The 19,994-nt window shown below is 53.8% G+C and overlaps 4 protein-coding genes across 4 annotated transcripts; 2 read left to right on the forward strand and 2 right to left on the reverse strand.

Annotated features, from left to right (window-relative positions):
• Nucleotides 1-457: 457 nt before the first annotated feature.
• On the reverse strand, nt 458-6,581 carry JN550_003417 (uncharacterized protein; the record flags this gene model as incomplete). The annotated part of the gene is made up of 7 exons (XM_049314819.1): nt 458-1,654; nt 1,703-1,990; nt 2,039-2,245; nt 2,292-2,919; nt 2,967-4,663; nt 4,714-6,327; nt 6,396-6,581. 7 exons carry the CDS (start codon nt 6,579-6,581, stop codon nt 458-460), a joined length of 5,817 nt encoding a protein of 1,938 aa, XP_049174608.1.
• A 712-nt stretch (nt 6,582-7,293) lies between these two features.
• JN550_003418 (uncharacterized protein) lies at nt 7,294-8,156 on the forward strand (the record flags this gene model as incomplete). Its single annotated transcript, XM_049314820.1, has 2 exons — nt 7,294-7,400; nt 7,469-8,156. The coding sequence occupies 2 exons, from the start codon at nt 7,294-7,296 to the stop codon at nt 8,154-8,156; spliced, it is 795 nt and encodes a 264-aa protein (XP_049174609.1).
• Nucleotides 8,157-9,298: 1,142 nt separating this feature from the next.
• Nucleotides 9,299-10,024, forward strand: JN550_003419 (uncharacterized protein; the record flags this gene model as incomplete). Its single annotated transcript, XM_049314821.1, has 1 exon — nt 9,299-10,024. The coding sequence occupies one exon, from the start codon at nt 9,299-9,301 to the stop codon at nt 10,022-10,024; it is 726 nt and encodes a 241-aa protein (XP_049174610.1).
• Nucleotides 10,025-11,793: 1,769 nt separating this feature from the next.
• Nucleotides 11,794-13,922, reverse strand: JN550_003420 (uncharacterized protein; the record flags this gene model as incomplete). Its single annotated transcript, XM_049314822.1, has 4 exons — nt 11,794-12,399; nt 12,459-12,994; nt 13,060-13,125; nt 13,196-13,922. The coding sequence occupies 4 exons, from the start codon at nt 13,920-13,922 to the stop codon at nt 11,794-11,796; spliced, it is 1,935 nt and encodes a 644-aa protein (XP_049174611.1).
• Nucleotides 13,923-19,994: the final 6,072 nt, after the last annotated feature.

Raw genomic sequence — 19,994 nt, forward strand, 5'->3', positions numbered from 1 at the left:
CCACTGAAGTCATCAGAACAGCCGACCAACAAAATCAACAGCACTAGCCAACGGAAGCGGGGAGACTCTGTGCGCGCCAAAGATGTGCCATTGGAATAACCCACAATATGATGACGGATGCTCCGCCGGCTTGCCCTGGTTCACGCACTGCGGTATGAACACCGCCATGTGCCGGGGTCTCCAGCAGCGTACTGTCGATCATGGAAAGTGTCCGCACCACAACGATATCTTAGTTGATTTACTGAAGAGCGTGAGAGGGAGGAAACCTCTGCGTCAGAGGCGTCACCGCAGATAGTCAATCATCGGGCCTGCTCCGAATTGCAAAATATTCAAGAATCAATCTGTAACCTTCTCAATTACTGCTCCCGTGCCCCCCGTACACTGCTACTTTGACCTGCGACTTGCGTCCCTCCTCACAGTCCTACGAACCAGGACAGACTATGCGCTACAAACCATTCTAGTATGGGATACCGTTTGTCATCAACTGGAACTGGTCATACACTGCCGTCGAGTAGTTGTTGGCGCTCTTCTTGATGAGGTCGCGCACAAAGAGGGCGGCTTCCCTCTCGTTGCGGTCAAGAACAAAGCGCTCCTTGAAGTGCTTCACGCTCTCGGGCTTGAAGCATGGTAGGCCCGAGTCCATCATCAACAGAACGATCTGGCTCAGTTTCTCTGCGTAGGGACGGGCAGCTAAGAAGGCCTTAACGCAGAGTTCCTCGAACCACTGGAAGGCCTGGTGGTCCGTCGAACCGCCCATGACGGCAAGCATCTCGCTCGTCAGTTTGAACGGTGCGCGTTCGAACTTAACGCCTCCAGGCGCAATATCGAAGCAGAAGCCGAAATCAATGTGCAGGATGTGTCCCGCATCATCGATCATGATATTGCCGTTGTGTCGGTCTTTGAATTGAAGCAGGAAAGAGACAATCGAGTAGGCTGCCATACTCTTGACGAAGTTTTTGCGCGCCTGCTGGAAGCGCAGTGAATCCTCGTTGCCGTACTTGCTGATGAAGTACTCGTAGAGACCGTTGACAGCTTCGCGACCCAGCATGTCACGGGATATGGAGTTTGGCAGCACGTCAATGACACCGCATCCCGGGGCAGTGGCGGTGACACGGTAGGGGAAGACGAAGACGTCGAGCCCGACGTTTTGCCAGATGCCACGGAAAGCGGCAACCATTTGCAGAGCGAGCACATCCTGTCGGCAGTCGTCTCCAACCTTGAAAATAGCAGATTGCCATGTCTCGATGGTATTATCGATGTGGTGTTGGCCATTCTGCCCAGTTGACTGGACAACTTCCTCTACCTCTTCAACAGCATCTATCTTCGGCTTTTTGATGCGGAAAGTTGCCATGTATGGAGCTTTAGCGTGGGATTGCAAAGGTTTACCGGACTTGCGATCAATGCCAATGACGACACCATCTGGGTTACTGGGAAGGTAGACGCCAACTTCAACTTTGATCTTGCGGAGTTCCTCTTCGATCTTCTGTTTCTTCTCTGGTTTGGGTCGCTTGATGAGTGGCTTGAGCTTTCCGGATATGCCCGTGACCTCATCAAAGAAGGCGAATTCCTTCTCGTAGAAGCTCTTGTCCTCTGCAGAGAAACTGTCGATCATCTTGTTGCTGACCTTGTCAACGGCAGGTTTGATATCGTCGGGCTGGGCCTCGTTAGCTTAGGTACCTGGAGGCGATATGGTTTGACTCACTATCTGGGCATCATCATCCTTGTACGAGTTCGCCTTCATATTCCAAATGATTTGATGGGCAAACAGCTGGGAAAACTGGGCTGTTTCGAGGATATAACGCTCGACATATCCCAAGGCATCATAACGCAAACTTTGGACGATCTGAGGCACGTAGAAGAATGTCACATCCACGGGATGATCTTCCAATGCTCTCATGGCGTACTGTAGCATAAACGGGTGGTTCCGATACACAGGCAAGAAATAGGTCACTGCTGTCACGGGATTGACGGGTGCCCAGTAGAGCAAGTACTGGTAATTTTAGCAGACTGGATCGGTCATGATCTTCGGGGAACTTACTTTGAGTTGCCCTCGCACATCCGCGGGCAGTTCTTCTCCCAGAAGAATCGGAAGCGCCTCTGGATCATGCACGGCCTTGGCAGTGAAATTCAACAACAGCCAGCGCACTTCATTGTGCACGCTTGGGAACGAGAACCTGCTAGCCAGTTCTATGGCTAATGAAGGGCTTTCTGCCCATGCTACGCGAATGAGTGGATGAAGTGCAATCTACTTCCGTCAGCTGAGGTAGCGAATACTTCCCCGGAAAACTTACCTCGAGTGTCTTCTGACCATGGTGCGTCATCATATCAGCCTTGTGGCCGGCATCGCCAAGTGGGTGAACCCAAACATTCATCCTGGCCTGTTCGCTTTCGAGCAGAATTTGTAGCAGCTGCTCCTTCTGATTCAGGCCTTTGTACGAGCCGACGGCGTGTGCCGCAATATAGCCAATGGCTTTGAGAGCAGCCATCACGTCGGTAACAAGTCGCACCTCAGTTTTCAACTGAAGAATGTTACTTCCAAATGACCATTTAGGCGCAAATTGGAACCAATTCAGCCCAGCGGACAAGATCTTGTCCTTGAGCCGCCACTGCGTGAGTGTTCCCACCCCATCGCTTGCTTTGAGAACCCTCAAACTGAAGAGAATGATCCGAAGACGGAGCTCTCTGGCCATGGGGTGCGAGATGGACTTCTTCATGGCATTGAGTGTTACATCTAGTAGCCGGAGGAAGATTCGCTGAGTATCGGGACTCCCCAGTCGGGTCGCATTAAAGTGACTGCTGAAGAACTGGACCAAATGAGTGTGGGGAGCCAGCAAATTATGCACAACCTGTCGGCGTTTGATGAGACCAGCATTGTCACTGGGAGCAAATTCTTCTTTCACGAAGAAAGGATCAGGGTGCCTATACAGTTAGTATGTCGCAAAGATGGAAAAGTACAGTGGACTCACATCAAAGCAGGGTTGAAAAGACCGAGGCGTTTCTGAATCGCAAATTCCCATTGCTGGGCGATTTCAGCCAGGAGCCGGGACTCCATCCTGGGATTCTCGTTCATGACTCCGAGCCAAAGAGAGACACCAAGCTTGATGGACTCCTTAGTAAACATGGCGAAGGGAATGCTGACCAAGTAGTGCGTGACGGCGCTCTCGTCTTTATTAGTGCGGCACAGTAACGCGGCTGCCCGTCGCAATATCTCCCGAACATCCTTCAGAGTGGTTGCCTTCTTCATGTTCAGGCGCGATTCAATGTGTGCCAACGCGTTCACGGCATTAGCGGTTTCGTTGGGAGGGGACTTGATGAAAGATGCTCTTCGACCCATCGGCATTACGTTGACAAGATCGGTGCCGTGGTCAGGCAGAGTCTCGCCATACCTGTATTCTTGCCTCGTCGTATACTGCGCAATGAAGTCAGAGGTTGTATTAATAGTCGTCTCGCCGACGGGGTCCAGAGATGCCAATCGTTGATCAGTAGACGGTATTGAAGACCCAACCTCCATGGCGAAGGATCGACCAAGCGACATGTGCCCATAAGCACCCTCGTCGTCAAATTCGGACAAGTACGTCTGTAGGAGACCCTTGACGTCTGCAGGTGCAAGGTTGATGGTCGCGGGAATCCAAACCTTGGCCCTTTTATACAGCTGGTTTAAAGTGAACTTACGGAAGCCGTAGTTATCAGACAACTCGATAGTCACGTTTCCACGAGTGGACTTGAAGACGGAACGCGGCTCGTACAACTCTGTCTCGGCTTCCAGGCAGCTTGTCCACATAAGAGAAAGGAGCTCGAGGAGGGCAAATAGCGACGATCTCTGGCAAAGCGCGGATGGGACTTCACGGATGATTTTATCGGCACAGGAGAAAGCAGCTTGCTGAACCCTCTGGATGCGGTGACAACAACCGCAGAGAATGGTTGCCAATTGCGAGGCGGCATACTGGGCCGAGAAAGTCGGCTGCTTGCCTTCCAAAGTCTTGGACAGATACTTTTCCATGATGACGCTGGTGATTCCTTCCATCACGCTGCTGACTTCAGGCTTATGCATACTGGGTTCCAAAAAGTACGACAAGGCCTTGGTGCAATCTCCAGAGTCAGCGCGTAAGCTCTCCACCAGATAGGCAGCCTGAAGGAAGATGACTTTTCTATAGCTCAATCCCCTGATCTCGGCTGCTTTGGCGGGGATGAGCTCTGCGAGTTGCTTCTTCTGCTTGGATTCTCGCTCCGAGGTGTTGGCTCTCCGAAGGACCGTGTTCAGCTCGATATCGCTCTCATTTTGCTCGCCGCGCTGCTCTGCAACCAGTGGTGGTGAGTGTATTGCCATGATACGGAGCTCGTTGATGTATTTCTTTCCCCTCTCTGTTGACGGAGTGAAGCCATGGACCACAATGTTGAACCAGGCATCGCGAACCAGTGCGTGACTATCGTCGTCGGTCGCTGTAAAAGCGGCGAACTCCTTGGTCGACATCAGAATTGACAGAGGCTGAAGGAGCTGAGCAATTTCCCTCGCCGCGAATTCGACGTCGGACTCCTTGGCATCTTTGGACTGATGAACGTCTCCTTTTGAGATCAACTCCTCCAGGATATATTCTAGATAGATGTCAAAAAGCGGAGTTCCTCGCTTCACATTGGAGGAGATATGATTCCGAGCCTTGGTAATCTGGTAACAATTAGCGGACGGTTTCCCGGGGTCTGCCAAGCAAAACTTACCGCGCCAAGCAGAACAGCATTATCGTCTGTCAACGCACTGTGGCATATACGAGAGTATAGCCTCAGTAGCGAGCGGAATTCAAGTTGGCCGCCAGCCAGCGACAAGGCAGCCGCTCCAGTAATGATTTGAGCATCTACCGCGTGATTCACCTTGTTCAGCTTCTGGAGAAGCATAGCCTGCGCAAGCGCGGTTATCTTCTCGTCGTTGGATGTCTTGGCAATGCCACTGATCGCCTGCACGATGTTTGAGTACACTACCGATGTCTCCTCTTCGCCCTGCAAAGCCAGCGAGATTGAACTGCCATTAGACTGCCGCCCCTGGTATATGCCGTTGGTACCGGCCCCATCCGCTCCAAGCTCAGGGTTCGATCCATTGGGGATGCTCTGCTCGGTTGCTGGGCTCAGGACATTCCCAAGGGTGTAGAGCGTGGTGATGACCGCGTCATGCGATAGTAGCTGCAGGATAAATGCCAGGCACTTTGAGGCTACGACAATGATTTCGCCGCGTGGTGCGGCCTGGACGATGAAGCGAGGCAAGAGACGGCTAACTTTTGGAGCATAGCTTGGGACAAGTCTGCAGAGGATAGCCATGGATCGGAGGACTGTCGATGCCAGTGTTTCGTCCTGCATCTGAACAGGATCGAGCAACGATTCCTCGAGCCAGCCCATGATGACCTCGGGGTCTGCAGCATCTTCGTTGAGCATCGTGCAGTTCAAAAGACTGACCAAGGCCGAGGCCTTCACAGAAAAGGCCAAGCTCTGCTGGCTGGCAGAGCCCATCTGGATGAAGTCGGCGCCCTCGTCCAAGCGGTCCATCTCGTCTCGCGCAATGCTCGCGTACATCTCGATGGAGCGAAAATCGGCATCGGGACTATGGGGTAATCCCGCCCTGAGTAGACTTGGGTTTGCCAACAGCAATTCCAGAATGTGGGTATTTCTGAGTATCTTGGCGTCGGCAATCAGAAGTGAGGTTGATGATACCAATAGATACATGAAGCTGCGCTGCAGCAAGTCCGCACCCAGGGGTCTTCCGTGCGCGGTGTAGTGCTTCAGATATCTCTTCCACTCTTTGGCAGTGCGGTCTGAGGCGTGAGCATTACGAATACTTGAGAAGGCACCCTCGACTGCGGTCAGAAAAGGCTCGGACAGTAGGTTGCGCACCCGCTGGATCAGAGCCAGTCTCCCGCCGGTCCTCCAGAAGTCGGCCTGGGCAGCGGCTGCATCCAGGAAGCCCAGAAGGGCGATGGCGATGGTTGCAGTTCGAATAGCATCCTCTAGGCTCTGGTCGACACCCTCCTGGGCCTCGGAGGGGACGGTGCTCTGAACGGCAGTCTTGACGGCAGCAAGGAACGCCCACATGTTGTCGGAAACGACCTCGTGCAGCCCGTCATACTTGCTGCCCAGCGAGAGTAGGGCGGCCGTCAGGTGCAGGGTCAAGGCCTCGATAGGGGATGGGTCAACCTTGCGAAAGAAGGGCGACGGCTGGAAGGTCTGCGAATGGGCCTCGAGCATGTAGGGGATCAGCTGGGTGGTGAGCTTCTGGGCACTCTGGCTGCTCTGGACGGCGGGCGCGGCCTTGCAAAGGGCCAGCAGCACCTCGAATTCACGGATGGTCTGCAGGTGTAAGTCAGGAATAGGGGTCCTATAACGATTTGGCTGGGTGGATGCGGCGCTGCACATACCATGGGCACCTTGGCCAGCGAGTAGCCGCGGGCTGAGCCATTGGCGCCATCTCTGCTCTTGCCATTGCCGTGAGCGGTCGCCTTACAGAGGCGGTCGAGGTCGGATCGGTCGAAGGCGGTGATGGAGCTCGTCGCGGATAATGCGGCGATCTTCTGGAGGGCGCGCTGGCGGATGTCGCGAGCCATGGTGCAGCGCAGACGAGCGAGTCTGCTAGGGCAGACCGAACAATAAGACTGGGCCAATAACACCTGGTCGCGGTGGTTATGCAAGTCTCAGCTGCAGAAGACAGAAGTTGGCGATGTTTCGCTCGCGAAGGTTGGCTGTTGCGACTCCAAGCCAATAGACGACAGCTGCTAATGACGATGCGCAGTGGCTTCCCAGTTCCTTGTTCCCCCTGGGCACACAGTGCGCTACAGTTAACCCCGGGCTCGGCATTCACTGTCCAGTCCAAGCTCCAGAGGGCCAATCTCACCTCCACGCCGTATCTGGCCTAGTCAACGCGCGAACCTGTGCCAAAGGAGGCCAAGGCACAGATACCTGGGCTTGCTGAGGTAGCTCCTAAGGCGCCCCCAGCAGACCCCTGTCAGCCGCTACCCAGCTCCAGCTTTAGTGGGCTCTCTGGGCCTCCGTGGGCTCTCAGCCTGCGACAAGGCTGCAAGCTTGACGCGTAGTTTGGCTGTCCCGAATTGCCCAGCGCCCGCAAGCTACCACAGTCCACCAGGCTACCTGCGCATTAGCTCACGAGGCAAGCTACCAACCGACCTCAGGCCATCAATCAACCACATCCGCCAGCTCAACCGCCATCACCCACCCACCGTTCATCGCCATCTACAGCCCGCGGCGCCGCCTTTGCGACCCCTCCAGCAGACCAGTCTCCCGCCTCGTCGACCCTTCGCCATGGCTATGTTCAGCCAGAACCCCGTCCTGAACGGGCCCAACTACTCGTTCGCCGATGTCCCCGTCCAAGACCACGTCGATGGCTTCAGAGAACACCGCTTCAACCCGTAAGCCCATTCGATCCTCCAAGCGATAGTCTCCCTCACTGCTTGACTACTGACAAATCTCTCGCCAGATACACCGACAACGGCGGTTCGACGCTCGCCATTGCTGGCAAAGACTTCGCCATCATGGCCGGCGACACCCGTCTGACCGCCGGCTACAGCATCAACACCCGCTTCTCTCCCAAGGTCTTCAAGATTGGCGGCTCTACATCGACGCAGGACGACGCAAACATCCTGCTCTCCGTCGTCGGGTTCGCCGCCGATGGCGAGGCTCTCAAGGAGCGCCTCGACTCTATCTGCAAGATGTACCGCTACCGCCACAACAAGCCCATGTCCGTCTCGGCCTGCGCCAAGCGCCTGAGCACCATCATGTACCAGCGCCGCTTCTTCCCCTACTACGTCTATGCCATCCTCGGCGGCCTGGATGAGGACGGCGCCGGCGCCGTCTACAGTTACGATCCCGTTGGCAGCTACGAGCGGGAACAGTGCCGCGCCGGTGGTGCCGCGGCCAGCTTGATCATGCCCTTCCTGGACAACCAGGTCAACTTCAAGAATCAGTACATCCCCGGCAGTGGAGTCGGCCACGCCCTACAGGAGCGCGAGCGCCAACCCTTGCCCCGCGACGAGGTCGAGGTCTTGGTAAAGGATGCCTTCGACTCGGCAGTGGAGAGACACATCGAGGTGGGAGATGGTCTGCAGATGATGATTATCACGCAAAACGGTATCGAGGAGAAGATCTTGCCGCTGAAGAAGGATTAAGCCGGGCTTGCATCGGGGAAACGCGGTAGACTTGTACTTGTACAATATGGTAGAGCGGCGTATGCTTCACGAACCCCTGCTGAATATCACAGCATTTTGACCATTTGTATCGATCTGACTGGGGCGAACTTTTGACCATTACGAAACTGTCGCAGGTTCAGCTGTCTGCTGCCCTCTCCGGGTCTTCGTAGCGTGGTGGCCATTAGGACGAAATAGGGTATCACGTTGCTTGCTCATCTTTCAGGACATCCAGTTCTACTGAACCGCTCGTAGTGGTCCGCATCTCTTTCAGCCGTCCGTACCCGCCATTTGTCCACCTCTCTGAAGATACAACTGCCACTTTTGTCCCAATCTGCCTTGAGTCCAGCCATGAATGCGTTCTGACGAATAATTCAGGCTGCAGACTTGTGTGAGTCCATCACAAACTGTGCATCAAATATCTCGGTCTAGAAGGATCCTCAAGCGTGCTACTTCGAGGAATGTGGTTACAATGCATTTCCTGGTGTTGGTGACTAAATCCCACAGAAGGTATTTCGTACATACGCTCACTCCGATAGCAAAACAGCTACAATGATCATGACGACGGCACTGGAAACAATGATTGAGTTTAAGTGCGATGTTTATGAAGTATTACATATGTTCATGTCCTCAAGGCGAAGATCCGGCGTATTTCAAATCAAGATGCCAGGGAAACGGGACGTGATTGGTCGTGCCAGCTGGTTTGAGACCAAGCCGCGCTTGGTGTTCAGTACGCCAGCTGACGGCAGCTGCCGCTCTTCAAAGATAACCCCGATTATTCCAGACTATTCTAGACGCATCGTGAGTAATCCGCCAGTTGCTCGTAACATCGCCATTGTTCTCGCCGCCGTTCCAGGCAACGGTTAATGTCAGCAAAGATGGCGCGTTCTCAAAGATTCCTGAAGCCTGGGGAAGGCACGAGGTCTTTTTACTATGCCTATAAAGTGACGGTCTTGCACGTTGATAGATAGCTCTTTTCATCATTCAGAACACATCAAACAGAACACTCCAGTCTATATACGCAACTGTGCAAACAACAACCAGTCTCTCTCTCACTACCAACGCTTCCACGCAAGACCATTTTACTCATTTCATCTCCCTCATCTCCGTCAAAAACCCTTAAGATGGCCTCATTCTTCCGCCCTCACTACCACACCGCGCCTCAGCCCAACTTCCAGGGTCTGTTCCGCCTGATCGATGACTTTGACAAGTACTCATCAGAGGGCCCGAGCCACTCGCGCCAGGGCCGCAGCAGCTGCGTCAGCTCCTTCACCCCGAAGTTCGACATGAGAGAGTCGGAAACCGCCTACGAGCTGTACGGCGAGCTTCCCGGCATCGCCAAGGAAGACATTCACATCGAGTTCACCGAGCCTCAGACCCTGCAAGTCCGCGGCCGCATTGAGCGCACCCATACTGCCGGCACGCCGCCGGCCGGCCTCGTTGATGGCAAGGCCGATGAGATGAGCGGCGCCATCACCGACAGCGGCGAGGAGGCCGTTCTGGTCGACCACGCCGAGACGGCTTCGGTCAAGTCCCACCAGGCAACCGTCGAGGATGATCCCGAGGAGACGTCAGCAGCAGGATCCACCGCCAGCACTCCCCAGGACACACCCGCCACCACTGTCGCCGAGACGGTCAAGGCCGATGAGCCGAAGCAGCAGCGCAGATCCGAGGCTCTGAAGCACAAGTACTATCTGGTCGAGCGCAACCTCGGCCAGTTCTCACGGTCATTTGCCTTCCCCAGCCGCGTCGACAATGATTCCGTCCAGGCCTCGCTCGACAATGGCATCCTGACCATCGTTGTTCAGAAGGCCAAGAAGCACCAGAGCCGCCGCATCGCCATCAACTAAGCCATCCACAATCATCATGCCCGTCGCGTCTGGCTTCGGAGCGTGAATGCTTCGCGCCACATCGCCCACGGTTATTTCTTCACGGCATGAACACAGGAGTTTATTGGCATTTGCATGACGATGGTTTACTGGTTTTGCTGCATGGTTTGGCGTCTTGACAATGCTTTGTTGACGGGTTTTACTTCTTGATATTCAGCGGTAGTTCCATCATAGAACTCTCGTCCTCCGACTGTACAATAGTTAGACCAGACTAATAAAGTGCTCTGAGAAACTAAAATTTGCCTTCCTCATATTAAATGTGACATGCAAAAGACTTGTGTGAAAGTATTCGATGCTTGCCAACTTCCTGTTCTGGAATCGCCCTAATTAACTAAACACCATGACTGATCTACACTGTTACACACCCATCACTAATGCCCATGAGAGATACCTGCCACTTTTGCGCGAGAAATTTCAGTTGCAACTCTACTACAAACCCGTTAGAGCAGTACATGAAAGCCATTATCTACCGTGCCAGCATGTTCCACATATGTTCATAGCAATAATCGTGTCTAGCTACGGTCACATGAGGACTAAAGAAACGGGCACTTCCGAGAAACGCTTCTCAACCACGAAATCTAACATTCACACCACCTCTGCTTCTCAAGTATTAGGAGGGCGGGAGTTAGTAACAAGAGTGTTTCCTTGTGATTTTTCTAAAGCATAAGTCCGCGAAGTTATCGGGCATAGAACACCCAAGGTCCATACGTTCCGGTTTTGTAGGCCATCTGTGAGATGACTAGGTGTCTAGCCGGTTACATGCTGTCGTCTTCGTGGTTCACATAAAGGCTAGACTAACGACCCAGCACGAGCAACTGCGGCCGCTCATCAGGTACTCAGCGTAGGTATTATGCGTGAATGATAAATAATGATGACCAATGCCGGTCTTTGCCACTTCGCGATACCAGATGCAACTGGCTGCCATCCATCGCCCACGGAAGGTTCAACCTGCCGCGCCTCGCTATACCCAATTGTGGCGGTGCATTTGCCGATCACCCGAGATTGAGCCGAGCGTCCCGCTGCAGCCTCAGTGGCCTGGACGGACTCCCGGCTTGGCGCTTTTAGGGGTCACGATGACGTCAGGCCCCAGCGAACTGGCCCGCAGCTGTTGAATCAGAATGCCAGATCTTGGACCCTGGAATCGGGGAGCCGGGGGCGCAAAAAATCTTATTATCAGAACGGGATGGTTATTTTCAGATATGCCACTACAACAGTCGAACATGGATGACGTGGGGCTGCGTTCCCACCGTGGCACCATGGAGAGGATGTCGGGCGACTGGAAAAAGCAAGAGGTGCCAACATGACGTCGTGGCGTTGAATGGTGGAGATAGAGTCAAGTCACAAGAGCACTTGGTCCACATGAAGGAACGGTACCATCGTACGATTCATCCTGATAGAAGCAAATCCTTTGGCAGCCCATGGGCAGAGGGGGGGCGCACATCATGTGTGTGCGCAGCCGGCGTCAATGATGAAAGTGCACCGCAGCCATGACGACGTTCGAGTTAACTGCTTTGAATTACGCGCATCAACGCGGCTTGTGACTATAGCGTGTAGAATCCTTGCCCCCATGCGACGCCCGACGTGTGTATATTCCGCTCCGATGATGGTAATTAGAGGTGCCGATGTCCAGCACGGCAATCGAGACTCGTTCGGGGAGATAGTAGTGATGACAACGCCTTTTGCTCCATCGCATGCGCGTTGCGCCCGTATGCCCAATGTCGCCCCAACGCTCACTGCGGAGGCAGGTATGGTGCTCGCATGGCGGGCGGCGGAGGGTAGCCAGCCACCATCGGCATCCCCTGGCGCATCCCCATGGACAGAGGCGCTGGACTTTGTACCCTGTTGAAGAGCCCAATAAGTCTTCGTCCGACAGAAGGCTCCAGCTCCGTTCCGTCGCGGGCAATTTTGACTTCTCTGTTGGAGTTCCACGGGTTCCGCAGACCCCTGGTGCGGTAGAACGGCAACCTGGTTGTGGACAGCCACTCCAGCTTGAACGGTTTACCCCAAGACTTGGGCGCCCCTTCTCCCTCTTGCTCGCTGCGTGCACTGGCATTATCTTCGGAATCGTCTTCGTTTGGTGCTTCGTTTTCGTCGCGCTCGACCTCCCAGAATATAGTCCCCCGTGCTGAGTCATCTATAATGTTGCCGCGCGGGCAGCTGTCCGTAGCCTCGGTGGGGATGGCTTTTGGCAAATCTAGATCGTTTGTGGCTTGTGCTTTCGGCGCAAATTCAATCGCAGCTGCGGGATCGTCATTTATAGGCGACACCATCCTTGCATAGCCAAAGTACTCGCCAGATTTGTTCGCGGAGAAGACCAGGTACACATTATCGGCTGCCTGTTGCAAACTTTGTAAGAACATGGAGTAGAGAACGCGTAGGAACAACGGGATCTTACTTTAAAGGCATTGTTCAGTACCTCCTCGTTGTGCGACTGAGTGGCCCATACACCATTCCGGATGCTTAATTCCAAGTCTTCCACTGTCAAACTCTTGAGAACAAAGAATTTGTCCTTTTGCTGGACCTCTTCTGCCTGGGCGACTACACCTGGCTGTGGCTGAACCTCTTGACTGGGCTTGGGCTCGTCGGCCGGCGTCGCTGTCGATGCTTGGGGAGTAATCGAGGGTTCGACGATCGGCGCACTTGGTGCGCCCGGTGAACCAGCCGAGGGTCCAGTCGGGGCTGTCTGACCTGATGTACCTTCAACGGTGCTTTTGCGCAAGCGGCTGACTAATCGAACGGATTGGAATTTGGAGTCGTGGAGCTTCTGCTGCGCCCGAATGCAGGTCTGCTCATCCTTGAAATTTGCAAAGGCACAGTTGCTTTTCGATATAAGGAACAAGGATTGGAGACCTGGAGCTTCGCTGCAAACGTGATACACCAGGCTCATGAGATCGGTTTGCGGCGGGAGATTTCCAATCCAGATGGCGTGACCTTGAGACAGGTTCAGCAAATGCTTAACTCGACGGGTATGGTGACGTTTGTATATGCCAACTTACCGCTTTGGCGAGGTTTTCGCGGAGGCCCACGGACAACGTTGGAACTGGCTCGGGTGTCTATAGTCGCTTTGGGACAAAACGCGTTAGCATGCTCCATCCCATCCAGCGCGTCCCCGTCGGAAGAAAGTAGACTTACTATCGGAAGCGGCATACGCCCCTGCCCCGGCTTGCTCCTGACTTCCTCCAGCGGATTGCCCTCGAGAATCGATTGGCAGATAATGGCTCTGCATCATCTGCCCATGCATTGGAGAAACATGTGTCGAGAACTGACTCGGATGGGGGTAATAGTAACCGGTAGGTACCTGCTGTTGTGCTTGGTTCATCATGATCTGATTAGGGTAGTAGTTCATGTGCTGCCGGGGAGACATGTTGGACTGCTGGTGGGAGTGTGGTAAGTGATTGCTGTAATAAGGCGTCATGTGAGCATGCTGAGGCACGTAGTACTGCTGCCCAGCCAGGTGATTCATGTTGGATTGTCCGCCATAAGATGCAGCGATTTGCGGCGCGACGCTGGGTGATGGACCCCCATTATGATAACGACCTTGACCATTATTATTGCTGCTGTTGGGACTAGGTCGAAACCCATGCTGTGGCAGCGCCTGTGCCATCGCGCCCATGTTATACGGTCCTTGGGCGCCCCCGCGACCACCGCCCTGAGGTTGTGTCATATCGAACTGTGCTGAAAACGCATGCTGCGGAGAGTCGAGTTGGTGCTGGTACTGAGACTGATAGGCCAAAGGATGAGGACTGGTTGTTTGAACATGACTCGACTGACCATCCACGGCGCCAGGTCCGTGACTTTTCAGAGTCTCTGAGACAGTGTGGTCTTCTGGTGGACCAGAAGGCGGCGGTACATCTCCCATTTGGCTGTTTACCAACACAGCGGTTCGTGTTAATTTACTGAGGGAGAGTAACCCTATGATGAGAGGGACAGCCTAGGAAATGGGAAGGACAATTCTGAGATATAGAATCGTGGATGGTGCTAACCATTAACCCTGGAAAGCGGTGTGGCGTAAAAGAAAGGCTGAGCTGGGCAAGGAACAGACAGCTCTTGGGGACGAGAACCGGCTAGGAGCAATGCCGGCAGCCTCACCGGGGGCTATTCGACGTGCTGACCAATGTAATACCCTGGAAGATGCTATCCAGGCCCCGGGATCCAGAGTCTGCCGAATCGCAACAGTAGATTTCCACCCCGGAGTCCGACGTCTTGTGGGAGGCCGCTGAACCACGAACGGTAGTTGCAAGGAAAAAAAAGACAGAATAAGAAAATCCGAGTTAACTGTGAAGCAAGTGACGAGATAGGAAGTCCAAGGCGGGAGGCAAAACTTGAGCAGTGAATAAACGCCGGGCGACCAAGTAGGATAAGTGTGGCTAAGTATGGTGAGGCATGTGCAGGCCCGACTATCTTTTCCTTTTACTGAAGCTAGCTACGTACCCGGCCGTCTCTGAATATGGGATGACAAGAACCCTCCAGTATGGATGATACCTAAAAGCCCTTGTAAGGTACGCAGCGAGTCGCGACCGTGCGGATACTAGCCCGTAGGGCTCCATTGCAGTACTTGGCCGGCCAGCTTGCTGGGGGTGAAAGGGTCCCCCCCAACCCCATCGCTGATCTTATTGTGGACAGCACAGCAGAATTGAGACCCCTGCTTTGGCCTAGCTCAAACCAATGGACATGGAGAAAGCTCAAGGTGGTCTAGTTGTCGGTTCCGTCCAACGATGAACGAGGATGGGGAATGTCCCTAGCACATATTACTTGACCCGCCCTATTGCATTGGCTTGCCACCAGGCTCCGGGGTCTCACGAGCTGCACTCGCAGCGTTTGACAGCCCGGACACCCAGCGGCATACTCAGCCACAGACGTTCTAGGCCGACCGGAATGTTGTGTCCATACAGGGCTCAGGAACCTGGGAGCATGCAGATAGACCAGCCGACTACAAGTGCGGCAGATTGTCCGGACCACTCGCTGACAGGCCTGGGATGCCAACATGTCGACCGGACGGAGAGATGGCACCTAGCTGTCTAGCTAAAGCGTTATCATGATGATGTCTCGACTAGAAGTCGGCCCAAGCTCCGGACTGGCAGTTTGGCTGAGGTGGTGCCGGCACTTGCCGCAGGTCATGTTGATGGGAGGGAATGGGATGTCCTTGTATGCCATGTCCAGGGTCTGGTTTAAGACCGGCCTAGCCCCAGGGTAATAGTTCGTTGGAGTGCGGGATCATGGATACGCGGCTTTCGCGAGCGGTCCCTGGAAATTTGAAGCTCGGGAAATGCCAAAACAGGAGGCCTACGGGTTTCCTCTTGGTCTCAGGGAAAAGGGAAGAGACCGTAGAAGCGATCCGACGTCTAGAAGCTCTGCATGTGAGAGCAGACTCGGAGCAGAAACCGATTCCCGACACAGAGGGTATGTACAGCAGATGCTGCATGTGCATGGTCAGGGCACCCGTTCAGATTGATCAGAGTGGATATAACCGGACAATATTAGAGATCGACAAAAAATATGGCGATTTCCTTCCGCAGAATCGCAGATGCGGCCCCCCGAGCGCTGGGTGAGGAATGATGTCGTCAATGATCCAGTGAGGTAGGAAATCCGGTCGACGGCCAGAGAAGCGCGCCCCACCCGCCGAACCACTTACCCAGCTCGACTACACATTCGCCGACTAGACTCCTTAGGGTACCTAATTCCATGTAGGCCAGGCCTGGGCAACGAGGGTCGTTTTGTACAGCGCATTTGCTGTGCAGGCCGAGCGAAGAGACGCCCTGCGTGTGGGAAACGCTATCTTGGGGGCTGTCGACGTAACCTTGCTCCAGATTGCCAGAGGCTGGACGACCCCCGGACGATTCGAAAATAGAGCATCCCAGCATGTGTCGGTACCTAGAGCAAAAAACGTCCTGGTCTGACGTTGGTCTCAACCCATGACGAAATTGGACGTTGCGGGCGCCTAATGCGGTACAGATCGGCGGCGCAAGGGTCGCTGAATGGGGAATTCGGCCATGGGGGAAATTCGTTAAGATGCGAAATCTACAAATTCCATGCTCCATCCAACAAAGCCGCTCGACAGGCGGCTGTTGCGTCATTTGTGGAGACCGTCGGGGGCCATAGTACCATAGTAGTTTGAGCAGCTTCCACCTGCTCGGCGCGATTATTCACAAACGGACCACTTGGCGAGAGTCGCATTGGATCCGTACAGCAGGCAGGCTAATGTGTGAGTTAGGTATCCGGCATTGCATGCACCGCCGGTCGCCGGCAGCCCGACGGTGAGATCGCACTAAACGGCCACAGAAAACCTGCGACGTGCGCATTCGTATTCAGTGTCTATAGGCACCTTGGCCTTGGTTTGGTTTCGCCGCTCAGGGTCGCCAACTACCTAACAAGGTGCAACGGTTGTTTACAACACCTAAGCTTGGCACGGCTTGTTGGCTGAGCATCGTCTGTCCGTCTATTCTTGGAAGGAATCTGGTATCGGGCACTGGGACCGTGGAGTCAAGCCACATGTAAATTGGACGCGAGCGTCTGCCGACTGCAGTGATCGTCGCTCTGAACAACCATCTACCAATTGACCCCTGTGATTGGCTTGCCACTTGACCTCTGCCCCCCGTGCTGCTGCTCGCTAAAAGACACGCTAAATACATGACGAGCCATCCACTCGATGCTTCATCCTCCCTTCAGCTGGCCCGCTGGGTATCAGCGCTCGCTCGCCTCAATACCCCGGCTTGTCTGGAGCTTCAGCGCCCTCCATCGCAAGTGCCCTTTGACTAGCCCGTGCCTTAGCTAGATGTCGGCCGCCAAAGAGTCATGGTTTCGGGAGCTTTGGTCCGCGTCTCTGCGCGGAATAATCCAGGAGGAAATGGTCTAAACCCTATTTCAGCACCGGGCCCGCCCGCAAGGAATGGCGAAAATGGGAAACGGCAGAACGGTCTCGGTCAATCATGGCCCTCTCTTGTCTGTACAACGCAGTCCTCGAGTCCAGCGCAAAACCAAAGCGCCACTCTTACAGAATCCACGGCCTCAAGCGGGGATCCGTTGTGTCGGGGCCGTGATCGACCTCGACTCTGCTCAGCCTCAATCAACCGCCGTATCTGCCGATGCCGCTTACCCAAAACATCACCCACACGTGTAGCTTGGCGTTGCAAGCTCTTTTCTCGCCACCATGGCCCTTTTTTTTTTTCTTTCCTTGGAGAAACCCAAACTTTGCCATACAAAGGTACTGCGGTAGCAGTCGAGTGCCGCGCGATACATGAAAAGCGGCTCTCGTGCATAGAACAACCTGGATCACACCAACGGCGTCGCCGAGTCCTTGTTCTTGGGAATCAAATAGCTGCCAAGCAAGTAATGTGCTTGATCTTAGTAGAGGCCTCCATATTTTGCGGAATGCCTGCGGCTGGAATAGTCTCCTAGCCATATGGCCTTGGGCCTCTACGGGTAATACAGACGTTGCCGAGCTGGCAATGTTGATTGTTCGCCACCAAGCTTCGCGGCTCGCAGCCACCCCGTAGAAAATGTGGGTTGACTATTGGACCCGTGGTTTCCCTCGGAGGAAATAGCATCGAATGTAATTATTGGCCATGACCACTAAAGCTCCTGTATTTTTCGGTCTCTGGCGCGCCTCGAATTTGCTTGGGCACTTTGCTGACTTCAAGAGTTCACTCATCGTCCTTCAACTTACTAGACACTATCCGATTATTTCGACCATTATCACTACAATCATATGGAGAGGTACCCATGGGGATATGTACTAGCAAATGCTGCTCTCCTTATCACGAGTTACAAAACCGTGACCGTCTATTGGTTCCCCCACAGCCATTTACGAGGCCTTTCCAGAAGGAAAGCATTATCACGTCAATCCAACTTCGACATGCAAACTAGCTTCCACATTGTCGTAGCGGTGGCAGGACGCTAAATAGGACCTTGTCAACCCCTCGTCACTTATTCAAATTGCCGAATATTCTTACTCAGTAAAGGTTGACTGTGTGTGCATCGTTATAATGCGTACTTTGCATTCATTACGCAAATTTGGGTTTAATGCTCGCGTTACAGATGCTTTTAATGATGCTCCAAGTGACTGGCAGCCGGCATATCTCGTGTTGGTGATGTTTTATATACAGCTATGATCGAGCCAAAGGCCGAAGTCGAATGACTTTCGTCTCTGATATTTCACTTGTGGCAGATCGCTGCAGATCGTTCTTGCTCAGGGGTAATAAGGCCCGATGGGATAACGCGAAATGAATGGTAGCTTAAACCCTATCGAGGGTAGATCGCCCTGTACATGACAGGCTCAACATCTCAATACTCGGGTGCAAAGTTTAGTTATGTATGTGCCCCATCTTTCGAGCCCTGAGCCCGTTACAATAACCGTTGGATCCCGTCAATGCATGAACGGCCGCGCCCCTAGTTCTCGACGGTCTGAAGACCACGGGGCGTGGGAATGCACCATCCTTATGGTTCTTCGGGGCATTTTCCACGTCCGAAATCACACCCGACACTATTAGACGAAGTATTCGGAAACGGCTTCCTAGACCGAATTAACTCGGCAGCCGAGCGGGCTGTGGGAGGCCATCATCATCGCTTAACAAAGCTGTGCTAAATGGGGGGAAGGCTATTAATCATCCTGCTTCGTGTGCACCTCACTACTGGCGCGCCCCTCAACGGCTTTTTTCGCGGCCCTTTGACGAGGTTACTTAATTTGAGCACAGGTTCCAGGAGCCAACGGTGAATAACAACGTCACGATTCGTAGGCGGCTTAACTGAGTGTTCCGGACCGTTCTCCCATGATTGGTGCATTCATACCCGTCAATTTGTGCTAGGGCTTGTAGCGTGCCGTCCACCACATCAGCATCCATGCGATGGCATGCTAGGTATACTGGATCGTGATGTCTGGCGCGCTGTATTTAGAATATGTTCATCGCCGTAGTGGAGATCATTAATCACCACATAGCAGGTTTGACCTGGCAACTTTCTTCCGTACGTGTTGATGGCCACTTTGGGCTACTGCGTCTATTCCAGAGACGAGGTTGGGCATGGTATGGAAGAAGCGTCAAGGCCATCTCACGGATGCCGTCTTCCATGCTTAGGTGACACGTGGGCTATGTCTTGCTTCACTCCGTCACCATGGTGCAATTAATACCCACTCGCTCTGGAGTCTTAGTAGAGCTGAACAACTGAGTAGCTCACCGACAGTCGTTGTCACCGTCCTGATTGGGAAACACCAGGTGTAGCGGTGAACCCGCCCGGCCCAGGAATTGCCATGATGTTACGACGAGGAATGAGGGGTTAAGAAGAACGGTTCGAGAGCGAGCAATCCATGACTTAGAAGGAGTCCTGGTCTGCGTCCATTTGCCATCATCCAGGACCGCGGTTGTCGTTATCAACCATGATAGCTACGCTGGGGCTTCTTCTTATTTGGAATTATCGCCAGACGCGCACAATACAACTGTAGGTGTTACAAAAATCACCGACTCCGGTTATAGACACCAAACCCCTTGCCAAGTTAGGGCACATTGCCAAGGGATTTGAAGGCCTTCAGCCTTATTCCAGCTAATGTACCATTGAACTGGGAATTGCATGTCTGTGTTCGCATATTCACCAATATTATCGAAGTGACCGCAAATGTGGTAATCAGCTGAGCAGCTTGGGATAGGGCCAGGTCGCCTAAAGGAGTTGCTACACTGGATAAGATTTGCGCGTACTCCTATTACGACCTCAAACCATCCGACCAACCAACGATTATTTACGTCTGTCCAAGTCTAAAGGGCTCAGGCTCGAGTGTATTTGCATTGCGTATGCCATGGAACCTGCGAACTGTCCCGTAGCGGCCATTGCTCTGTTTCCCCCTCTCCCTCCCCCCCCCCCCCTCTTCCCTCTCCCCCTCCCCCTCCCCCTTTTTTCTCTTTCCCCCCTCTCCTCCTTTTCTTCTCTTTCTCCATCATGCTGAGCC

Source organism: Neoarthrinium moseri, assembly GCF_022829205.1.
Source record: "Neoarthrinium moseri strain CBS 164.80 chromosome Unknown scaffold8_Wmoseri_CBS_16480, whole genome shotgun sequence".
NCBI classification, from domain to species: Eukaryota; Fungi; Ascomycota; class Sordariomycetes; order Amphisphaeriales; family Apiosporaceae; genus Neoarthrinium; species Neoarthrinium moseri.